Below are 12182 nucleotides of genomic sequence, written 5' to 3' on the forward strand. Positions count from 1 at the left end.
CCCACTCGTGAGTTAAAGGTGGATGTGTTTCGCACCCCACCGTGAGTTAAACGTGGATGTGTTTCGTACCCCACGTGAGAGTTGGAAAGGTGGATGTGTTGTGTACCCCACCGAGATCTAATAGTGGATGTGTTTCGTACCCCACTCGTGAATTAAAGTTGGATGTGTTTCGTACCCCACCGTGAGTTAAACGTGGATGTGTTTCGTACCCCACGTGAGAGTTGGAAAGGTGGATGTGTTGTGTACCCCACCGAGATCTAATAGTGGACGTGTTTCGTACCCCACTCGTGAATTAAAGGTGGATGTGTTTCGTACCCCACCGTGAGTTAAACGTGGATGTGTTTTGTACCCCATGTGAGAGTTGGAAGGTGGATGTGTTGTGTACCCCACCGAGATCTAATAGTGGATGTGTTTCGTACCCCACTTATGAGTAAGGCGAGAATTGTGTACCATGGGTGATGTGTGAGAGCTAACCATCGGGTGAATTAATGACTGAGTTATTTGCTCGATTTATTGAAATGAAGTGAAATTACTTGTTGTTAAAAATGTTTGCAGGTTGATTGCGATTGTTGGGTAATGTTATCTTACCTTGTTCTTGTTGAATAATTATTTTGAAAACCTTTGTTTATTTTCGAGTGATAATGGATATCCTTACTTAGCCGTCGCGCTAACTACACTTCATTGTGTACCTTATCAGATGAAGTCTAGCGTGGGTATGCTCAGGTAGCCGATGAGCTCTGAATAGGATGGAGGTTGAGGTTGAGATCCTAGAATAGACACCTTGGAATAATTATGTCCACTTGTATTAAGTTGGACTTTGGATGTATTTTGATGTTATAAGTTTAGCCTGTGCGTTTGGGTATAGGAGAGATACCTAAGCGTGGCGGTAACACCCAGTTTTCTGCTGGTTAGACGCTTCCGCAATGTATTATATTTTAAGGATTTTGTAATAAATCCAAGATGTGAAAATTGGGGTGTTACACGAATAGTTTTGCGGGAATAGGAAAATCCTATTATTAACTAAAAAAACTTTAATTTGTGTGAGCACTACATATCCAGCAGTCTCTAGGGTAAGAGCAATGAGGTAATGAACCCTTAAATTTGGGGTCCAAACAAAAATATAAACAAAGAATGTCTCAATCTAATTATTTATAACGTATTTAATTTAATTTATTACTCTTAATTATGTTAGATCTTTAATAATAGTTATAACTTATTTGTTAAGTTTAAGAATGAACAGTGAATCCCTAAAAACGCTCCATCAATAGTGCTTTCTCCTTCACGGCTATGGCGGCGGCGCCGGGGGCCGACAAGCCCCCTTCCCGCTCCTTCGCTGACATCCTCTCTAAATCCTCTGTTGTCTCCAACCTCAAACCTCCAAGCAAATTCAAAGGAATGCCAGCTGTTGCTTTTTCAGATCAAGAAATTCATCGTTTCTCTCAAAAATTTAAATTTGCTCTTATCGGCAAGTTCAATAAAGGGCGCCCAACAATGGCAGATCTACGAAAAACGTTCGATCTTATCGGATTTGGTGGAGCCTTTTCCCTTGGCTTGATTGATCAACGACATGTCCTCATCAACTTCGATCTTGAAGACGACTTTCAGCGCTGCTGGCTCCGAAAATCTTGGTCGATTCAAGGTTACTTCATGAATATCTTCAAATGGACGCCAGATTTTCGTCCAGACATCGAATCGCCAATTGTCCCTATTTGGATAGCATTTGAAGGCTTGCCAACACATCTACAGGACAAAGAAGCTCTTTGTTCAATTGCCAATCTCATAGGAACTCCTTTAAAAGTTGACTCCTCCACTTTGCTGCAAAACCGACCATCCATAGCGCGTGTCTGTGTGGAACTCAATGTTAGCATTGAAAAACCAGATCAAGTTTGGATCACCAACGGTTCTTTTGGAGGTTTTGCCCAACCGGTTATCTATGAGTATATACCGCCCTACTGTCTTAACTGTCAAAAGTTTGGTCACCTTGTCTCAGATTGCAAAATCACTCGAGCTGCCAAGATCCCCCAAGAGTCAAGCCAAGAACAACACAAAGAATATCGCCAAGAAACCTTTCCCCTCCCTCAACATTCTGCACCAACCATTGTTCCCCCAAGAAAAAGATGGCGTCCAGTCATATATCAACAACCTAAGGAGCAGCAAGGAGAAGGATCCTCTCTTCCGCCACCTGAACCAGAAAAGCCACAAGAACCAGAATCATCAAATGGAGAAGGAGCCTCTCTTCCACCACCTGAACCAGAAAAGCAAAAAGAACCAGAATCATCAAATGCAGCTCATGATTCAATCCCAGATAACAACGCTAATTTGGGGTTGACCCTTATCGATGATCATGGCATCCAATCTGAAAACCATTCTGACTCCCATCCTGGCCACCAATCAGACGGAGATGTACCTCAAAACGCACAGAATAGCTCCTTACCTCCACTGGAATCATGGAAAACATCAAGTCATCTCATCACCTCCAGAATTGAAAAATCCACACCGAATGATTTTATTGCCGTCACAAAGAAAAAATCTCGGCCAAGAAAGGACTACTCTGAGTCTGCTCCATCTGTCACTACTCGCTTATCAGTGGGTAAAATCGCTCGGGTGTCTTTCTCCCACCGTTTAAAATGAATTTGTTAAGTTGGAATGTCAGAGGTCTGCTTTCCTCACGTCGCAGACTCTCTCGACTTCTTCGACGTGAGCGTGTGCATTTCCTTTCTATTATTGAGCCTTTCATTAGTTCAATTCGCATTGATAGTTTCGTTCGAGAATTCAACTTTGCAGGTGGATTTGCATCAGAGAAAACGAAAGTTTGGCTTTTCTGGTCGGACTCCTTCGAAGTTGATATTGAGATCGACAATGAGCAATTTATATTTTGTAATGTTAGCTTTGTCCCTTGGCAATTCAACTTCAGTTTTATTGCTGTTTATGCAAAACATACTAGAGCAGACAGAGCTCATCTATGGAGGCAACTTAATGAGCTAATTGATGATACCAAACCTATCCTTCTGGGAGGAGACTTCAACGTCATATCAAGCATTGCAGAATATAGAGGAAACGCATCCCCCGATCTTGGGAGCATCTCCGATTTTTCAGAATTCATCAACGACAGTTCCTTAATTGATTTGGCTACTTTGGGAAATCAGTACACATGGCATGGAGTTAGAAACACTGGAGATGTTTGGAAGAGATTGGACAGATTTTTAATGACTCCAGCATGGAGAGATTACCTATCGGAGATCAGAATCATTGTCCACGCTCGAACGACCTCTGACCACTCCCCTATCCTTTTATGCGGGGATAATGCAAACGTCTCATGCCCAAAGCAATTTCGATTCCAAAGCATGTGGACCACTCACCATGGTTTTCTTGAAGAAGTAAGATCAAACTGGTCTTTGCCAGCAGATGGAGGAGGTATGCGTGCTCTGGCCTTTAAACTTAAACGGTTGAAACAAGCTCTTCGCTCTTGGAACCGAGACATCTTTGGCAATGTTTTTGATCGCATTAAAAATCATGAGAACTTAGTAGCTGACATAGAGAAACAATATGACAATTGCCCTTCTCCAGAAAATCGTGCTCTGTTGCACAAACATCATGCAGATCTTCTTTTAGCTCTTAAACAAGAAGAGATGTTCTGGAGACAAAAGGCCAGGGTAAAATGGCTAAAGGAAGGAGACGCCAACACTAGATTTTTTCATGCCACGGTCAAGGACAGACATCGCAGACAAAGAATTTGTGCCATCAAAAATGATTCGGGTAATCTACTTACCACACAACCTGCGATCCAAGAAGAAGCCATCTCTTTTTACACCAAGTTATTCAAGGCCGAGGATTGCTTTGAGATGGAATCTATTCTGCAAAACCTCCCAATTAGCTTGGAAGTTTCTGACAATTTTTCTTTGACAAAGCCACTCACTCGTGAAGAGATTAAAGAGGCAGTATGGAAACTAGACCCCGATAGCGCGGCCGGCCCAGATGGTTTTTCTGGCACTTTCTTTAGACACTGCTGGGAAATTGTTCACGAAGACGTCTATCTTGCAGCGCTTGATTTTTTTGCAGGAGTGCCCATCCCATGTGCTATTGCAAGTGCGCAACTAGTTTTGATCCCAAAGGTTATCAATCCAGACACTTTTGCTGACTTCAGGCCTATCAGTTTATGCACTTTTATCAGCAAGGTCTTCACAAGAATTCTAGCTACTCGCCTGAGTAAACTTTTGCCCAAATTGATTTCTAAAGAACAGACAGGTTTTGTTGAAGGAAGAAACATTCAAGACAATATTCTGCTGGCACAAGAATTGCTTCAATATATCGACAAAAAGTGTCGTGGAAATAATGTTATGGTTAAACTGGATATGATGAAAGCTTTTGACAGAGTATCTTGGCCTTTCTTGAAGGCAGTACTCCACAAGTTTGGCTTCTCAATCAAATTTATTAACCTTATCATGAATAATCTTGCAGCGACTAGACTTTCTGTCTTGATCAATGGAGTCAGCAGCGGTTTCTTCCAACCAACTAGAGGTGTTAAGCAAGGCGACCCCCTATCACCTCTTTTGTTCATCCTTGTTTCGGAGGCATTATCACGCTCCCTCATTCTTAAAATGGGCACAGGTATGATTTCGCCTTACTCGACAAGAGTTCAATGCCCAACCATTTCACATTTAGCCTTTGCAGATGACATCATAATATTTATAAATGGATCATCAAACTCCCTCAAGGCCTTGACGGAATCATTAAGACAATATCAAGCAGGTTCAGGGCAACTGATCAATTATAATAAAAGTTTCTTTGTCACTTCCAAACATTGCTCAGCGCAGAGAACGGCCACAATGTCACGAATCTTAGGCATGCAACGTTCAATTATGCCTTTTCGCTATCTGGGAGTGAACTTATTCCACGGTAGAAATAGGCTCATATATTATCAAAGTCTGCTGGAAAAAGTGGATGGAAAACTTCAAAGTTGGACCAGAAGATTACTTTCCCCGGGTGGGCGTCTCACACTTATCAAGCACGTGCTATCAATGATTCCCATCTACACAATGGCTACTATAGCGCTGCCGCGCCAAATTGTGAAGACTCTTGAATCTAAGTTTGCCAACTTTCTCTGGGGCACTAGTGAGGGAAGACCGAAACGTCACTGGGCATCCTGGAAAAAATTATGCTTACCTCAGAAAGAAGGGGGTTTGGGTGTTCGCTGCTTCTCATCATTGCAACATACCTTCACTGCTAAACTCTACTTCAACTTCATGCAAGGGAGATCACTATGGAGCACCTTCATGCAAACTCGATATTCAGAGGATACTCCCAAGATTTCTGACTCTATAACTTGGCGGCGCATGCAGGAGATGGCAGAATTTGTTGAAGAAAATACATTTAAAACACCCGATGCTCTTATTTGGAAGCCTTCAACATATGGAAATTTTTCCTTCTCTTCGGCTTATGACTCTCTTCGACCAAAAGCAGGATTAACACTATCTTCAGAGTGTATCTGGGGAGGGGGAATTCCCACCAAAATTTCGGTTTTCATGTGGAAACTCTTGAGAAGACTTCTTCCATTCCCAGATGTGGTAGAACGCTTTGGTTTTTGTCTCCCATCAATCTGCCCTTTTTGTCTTGGAGCAAGTGCAAGCTTAGACCATTGTTTACTTCTCTGCAACCGTGTTCAAAATGTTTGGAACTACTTCAGTGGTGTTTTCGGACTCCCCTTACTCAACACTTCCTCTGTTAGATCAAAATGTCACGCATGGTGGTTATCATCATCCCCAAACTCGGCAGTTGGCTACATTACGCGCCTCATGCCTAGTCTGGTGCTATGGTTTTTATGGGTTGCTTACAATGAATCCATCTTTGAAGGATCAGCCTTCTCTGCCACAAGAACCATTAAAAGAATCAAACGAGAATCTCTATTAATTTCCCTCTCTCGGTCAGTTCGTAAGCAACACTCGTCGGATTCCTTTTTACTATCTGAAGGTTTCATTGCAAATTTTGTTGAATCTCCTCGAAGAGCAATCACTTGGGTTCAATGGCTCGCGCCGCCTCCTGGCTGTTTAAAACTCAACACAGATGCATTCTACTCTGCCAATGGCGCCGCGGGAGGGGCCTGCCTTAGAAACGCAAATGGAAGTCTCATTATTGCACTTCGTTTCCCCTTGGTGGCTTCTTCTGCTCTGGAGGCAGAAGCATTGGCCTTGCGCTTTGCCCTCCAATGGTGTGAGCTTACAGCCACAATTCCATTCATAATTGAAGTGGATTCTCTCTCTCTTGCTCTCACTGCATCCTCCCAAACAGTAAAGATTCCTTGGAAAATAATGGAAGTAGTTCAGTACATCCGTTCTTGCCTTTCTTTGTGGGGTTCAACCCTGACACATATCTATAGGGAGGCCAACCAGGTGGCTGACGCACTTGCTTCAGAAGGACTTAACAGTAGCTCGCCCGCTCTTTTTCACTCTTGTACTTCTTTACCTATAAAGGTCAAACTGGCTCTTTTGTATGATCAGCGGGGATTTTCATCCCCTAGGTTTTAATTATCAATAAAATTCTCTTTGTTAAAAAAAAAAAAAAAAAAAAAGTTATAACTTATCAAAGTGGTTGGTAGAAATGTAGAATACATGCTTCTAGGATTTCTTATAAGCATCAATAAATTGTGCTCATAACCAATCAAAAGATCAATCAAGGGCAAAAAGTGAGAAAGATCAGAGAAGCAATATAATAATGGGAAACATGAACATGTATTTGATATTTGCATTGCTAATAAGCATAGGAGAAATGAATTTGTCAAATGCAATAAGTGATGAAGAAGAATCAAGAATATTTAGTGAAGCTGTGAATTTCCACGATGAGTGCCAGAAAAACGTTGGACCATCTATGCATAAATGCGCACCAGAAATCATTAAAATCATCAAACAAGATGGACGTACAGTTACCAATGAATTGCCTAGCAAAGAGTGCTGCTCGGAGCTTCTAAGATTCGGAGAGACTTGTTATTATTACTGGATGGACTATGAAGTTGGTGCTTTGCTGCCCACGGTCGAAGACCTTATACTTTTTACATATTCTATTGAATTTTTAGTAAATATTGACAACGTATGGGCTGGTTGTCAATCTAAAGTGCTCTAAAACTTTATATTTAGCTGGATGGATTTTTTTTTTCTTAATGCATTAATTAACCCGCAGTAATTGCCCAAGCATGTTCAGGATTAATAAAAGATGGAACTCCTAGGTATTTACCAAGGCCCTGCGACCTAGGTATGCCAGCTAGGGGTGTGCAGTTCGGTTCAATTTTTTTGAACCGAACAATACTGAACCGTACCAAACCAAACTCGTAATATACTACAAAATCGTATGGTTCGGTTAAAAATCGAACCGAACCGAACAATTTGGTAAAAAGCTAAATCAAATCAATACCGTTTAATTTTTAATAATAATAATAATAATAATAATAATAATAAAAGAAGTAAATTTAAGTCCATTGATGCGTGCTCCACCATTTAGTTTCTATTCTCATTGGTATTTCTCTTAAATTTTTTATTTGATTTCTCTATTGATTGTTCTATACTTTGCACTTTTGTTGTTTGCCGCAATTGTTCTATACATCACAATTATATCTAACTTAAGTTATTCTTACAATATTCAATATTTTCCTTAGTTTCATGTTTCTATGAAATTAATGTGCATGCTTTAACATCATTCTGATTTTGATTTGCAGTGCATTGAAAAATAATATTCCAGTGCACTAGCAATGATGAATTGTGTCAAAAAATTAACTATACAGTACAATACTTGAAACTTGTTCTCCAAATATTAACTATACATATATATGATTCTTCATCTTGTCAATAAAACATTCCAAATGAAGCAACTGAAGAGTCGGTTGTGCAAAACAAAAAACAACTGATGTTTGGTAATTAGTACTTGGTAGTGTGTTTAAACTTTGGATTGCTATTTTGTTATATGATGTTTAGACTTTGGATTTGGACTATGTGAATATGTATTGTTTGATAGTATATTTGTAAAAATAGGAAATACCAAAATTTGGGTTTCTTAAACCAAACCAAACCAATTTTGAACTGAAGCCAAACTTTTTCAAATTGAATCAAGTTAGGACCATATGCCTGGAGGTGCGGATTCCTTTCCATTTCTCTAGTTGGACTTCTTTTCTAATGAGGTGGTTAAGTATTTCTATGCAAAGGACAAAAAGGTAAGGGGAGATAGAGTCTCCTCGTCTGATCCCTAATCCAATCAAGTTGCTCGCCGTTCTAAACCACACTAAGTCTAGTTGTTTCCACGCAAGCCATAATATTACTAATCCAGTCTTGTTTCATTTACATTTCATTAGAGTATCTCTAAGAGCTCTAGTCAAATTTATCGTAAGCCTTTTCAAGATCAATTTTCACTACCATGAATTTCTTACCTCCCTAGGTATTGCACATGGTGCACATGGTGTTAATTTTCACTACCTTGAATTTCTTTCTCAAAAAAATATATTGTCAAAAATTTGCCTACCCATAACAAAACTGCTCTATTGAGGTCCAACAGGGTCCTTGAGAATGTGTTTGATCCTATTTGTAATGGTCTTGGTGATGAATTTGTAGATCATATTACAGAGACTAATAGGGCTAAACTAATTTATATTTTCGGAATTTTTGACTATAGGAGTAAGAGTCACAAGGGTATCATTCATTCTCGCTTCTATCTAATTGGCCACTCTTAATGAAGTTAGTCAATTGTTTATGAACATATTTTTCAACCACCTTCCAAGCTTTTCGATAGAAGCCTGCATGAAACTCATCTGTGCTTTGAGCGAAACCATATAAAAAAGTGCTTCTTTCACATCTTCAATATCAATCTGTCTGTTACCAAAAAAAAAATATCAGTCTATAAACCTCATTCCATTTATCCTTACTAATATTAGGGAAATTACCTTTCAGACCTCATCTTCTGTATTTTTTTGAGTTCTACTGACTCGGTTACAATGTAGATTGTTACTAGCTACTTTCTCAACTGAAGCATGCCTCCACTGAGGCTCGAACTCACTCCCTTCCACATGGGAGTGTACACCGAGTGCCGCTTGACCACAAAGCCTTTGGCACCTCATCTTCTTTATTGAAGAGCTTATTATTATAGAACTCATTAGCCATTTTTCCATGTCATATACGGTGTATAGTATATATAAATAGGAAAAAAATAAACATATTTGAAATGGGTGGACCAACGAGTCAAGCATAATCTTTGTATGAGAAGGTCACTAGTTTGATTCTCGCCAAAGCATTCTCGTGCGGTCAAGTTTGTCTTATTCCTGGTGTGATTTATCTCTCTTGTTTAAGTTGGGAGATGTTATGCAAGAGCAATTGCGGGAATAGGGCTTAAATCCTATTATTAACTAAAAAAGCTTTAATTTGTGTGAGCACTTATAAGGCACGTTCTACGGTCTCTAGGATACAATGAAGTAACAAACCCTTAAATTTGGAGTCCAAACAAAAATATAAACAAAGAGTGCCTCAATTTAATTATTTATAACGTATGTAATTTAATTTATTACTCTTAATTATGTTAATCAAAGTTATAACTTATCAAAGTGGTCGGTAGAATGCATGCATGCTTCTAAAATTTGTTATAAGCATCAATAAATTGTGGTCCATCATAAACCAAGCAAAAGAAGGGTGAAAAGTGAGAGAATCGAAGCAATAATAATAAGAAACATGAACATCTATTTGATATTTGCATTGCTAATAAGCATAGGAGAAATCAATTTGTCAAATGCACTAAGTGATGAAGAAGAATCAAGAATATTTAGTGAAGCTATGAAATTCGGCGATACTTGCCAAAACGTTGGAGCATCTATGCATAAATGCGCACCAGAAATCGTTAAAATCATCAAACAAGATGGACGTACAATGACCAATGAATTGCCTAGCAAACAGTGCTGCTCGGAGCTTCTAAGGTTGGGAGAGACTTGTTATCATCACTGGATGAACTATGAAGTGTCTTCTTTGCCCACGGTCCAAGAGCAAGATCTTTTTACATGGTCTAATGAATTTTTAGTAAATATTGACACCGTATGGACTGGTTGTGAATCTAAAGTGCTCTAAAGCTTTATATTAATTAGCTGAATGGATTTTTTTTTTCTTAACGCATTAATTAACCCGCAGTAATTGCCCAAGCACGTTCAGGATTAATAAAAGATTAATGTTCAATTTTATTTCTCTTATTTCTTATCCAAATATTTGCCCGGCCACATTGATCTCCTTAGTAGTTTTGATTCCCAGGCCTCCCATATCCTTGGGTTTCGTGACTTGTTCCTAGTTTATGAGGTGGTATTTCTGATTTTCATTAGTACTGCCCCATAAGAAGCCTCGATCTCACCCTTTTATCAATTGCTTCTAATATCCCTGTTGGAATTGAAGAAGCATTGTTTGCATGTCATAGTAGGGTATGGAATTGAGCGCTGATTGGGTAAGGACACAATGACCTGGTAGGGTTAGGAGTTTTATTTTCCACCCTTCAAGTCTGGCATCCAATCTCTCGATTATGGTTCCAAAGAGGTTATTTCAAACCCTTCCGTAGATAGATGGAACTCCTAGGTACTTACCAAGATCCTACGACCTAGGTATGCCAGCTAGGGGTGTGCAATTTGGTTCGATTTTTCCGAGCAGAACCATACCGAACTCGTAATATAACAAAAATCGAATCGAACCAAACCGAATATGGTTTGATTTTAAAATAAATATAAATATAATAATAATAATAATAATAACAATAACAATAATAACAATAATAATAATAATAATAATAATAATAATAATAATAAAAGAAGTAAATCCAAGTCCCTCGATGCTTGCTCCGTCATTCAGTTCCTATTCTCACTGGTATCTCTCTTAAATTTTTTATTTGATTTCTTCTATGGATTGTTTTCTACTTTGTACTTTTGTTGTTTGTCGCAATTGTTCTATACATCACAATTATATCTAACTTCAGTTATTCTTACAATATTTTGTCGCAATTGTTCTATACATCACAATTATATCTAACTTCAGTTATTCTTACAATATTTAGTATTTTCCTTAGTTTCATGTTTCTATGAAATTAATGTGCTTTAACATCATTCTAATTTTGATTTCCAGTGCACTGAAAAATAATATTCCAGTGCACCAACAATGATGAATTGTGTCCAAAAATTAATTTACAATACTTGACACTTGTTCTCCAAATATTAACTGTATATATAGATAGATGATTCTTCATCTTGTCAATAAAACATTCCAAATGAACCAACTGAAGAGTCGGTTGTGCAAAAAAAAAAAAAAAACCAACTAATGTTTGGTAATTAGTACTTAGTAGTGTATTTGAACTTTGGATTGCTATTTTGTTATATAATGTTTAGACTTTGGATTTGGATTATGTGAATAGGTATTGTTTGGTAGTGTGTTTGTAAAATTAGGAAATATTAAAATTTGGATTTCTTAAACTGAACCGAACCAATTCTGAACCGAAACCGAACTTTTTCAAATCGAATCGTAACCGAACCGAACTATAATGTTAAAGTGAATGGTATCATTTAAAAAAAAAAACAAAATAGTAAAACCAAAAAAAAAAAAAAAACTGAACCAAATCCCGAAACGCACACCCCCTGCCAGTTAAATTTGTGATCGATCTAGCTTCATCGGTTGAAACATGTTTAGAGAAATAAATCTAAGACTTGTGTAGGTTGACCATTTGTCCCGTGGCAGGCAAAACTTGTACAGACACTCCTTAATCGTCATAAATTGGGTCCTGCGTGGCTTCAACAAAGAGAACCATATCGTCAGTAAAAAAACAAATGTGACAAGTTAGATTTAGGTCTAACAAGGTCCTTGAGAATGGTTTGATCCTATTTGTAATGGTCTTGGTGATAACTTTGTAGATCACATTACAGAGACTAATAGGTCTAAACTGACTCATATTTTCAGGATTTTGGACTTTAGGAATAAGAGTCACAAGGGTATCATTGATTCCCGCTTCTAATTGGCCACTCTTAATGAAGTCAGTCAATTGTTTATGAACATATTTTCCAATCACCTACCAAGCTTAGCTTTTTGGTAGAAGCCTACATGAAACTCATCCGATCCAGGTGCTTTGAGCGAGACCATCAAAAAGAGCTTTTTGATTCTTGCCAACACCTTCTCGTGCGGTCAAGTTTGTCATATTCC

The 12182-nt window shown here is 38.5% G+C and overlaps 1 protein-coding gene across 1 annotated transcript; it reads left to right on the forward strand.

Annotated features, from left to right (window-relative positions):
• Positions 1-1287: 1287 nt before the first annotated feature.
• On the forward strand, positions 1288-6521 carry LOC116004702. Its single transcript, XM_031244861.1, has 2 exons — positions 1288-2590; positions 2785-6521. The coding sequence occupies exons 1-2, from the start codon at positions 1288-1290 to the stop codon at positions 6519-6521; spliced, it is 5040 nt and encodes a 1679-aa protein (XP_031100721.1).
• The last annotated feature ends 5661 nt before the right edge of the window (positions 6522-12182 follow it).

This window comes from Ipomoea triloba, chromosome 14 (assembly GCF_003576645.1).
Source record: "Ipomoea triloba cultivar NCNSP0323 chromosome 14, ASM357664v1".
Lineage (NCBI taxonomy): Eukaryota > Viridiplantae > Streptophyta > Magnoliopsida > Solanales > Convolvulaceae > Ipomoea > Ipomoea triloba.

Excerpts from the sequence above, each read along its gene's own strand:
- LOC116004702 (XM_031244861.1), top strand. The coding sequence starts at position 1,288 with ATGGCGGCGGCGCCGGGGGCCGACAAGCCCCCTTCCCGCTCCTTCGCT. Across the intron at positions 2,591-2,784 it reads CACTACTCGCTTATCAGTGG|GTGGATTTGCATCAGAGAAA; the intron begins GTAAAATCGCTC and ends TCAACTTTGCAG.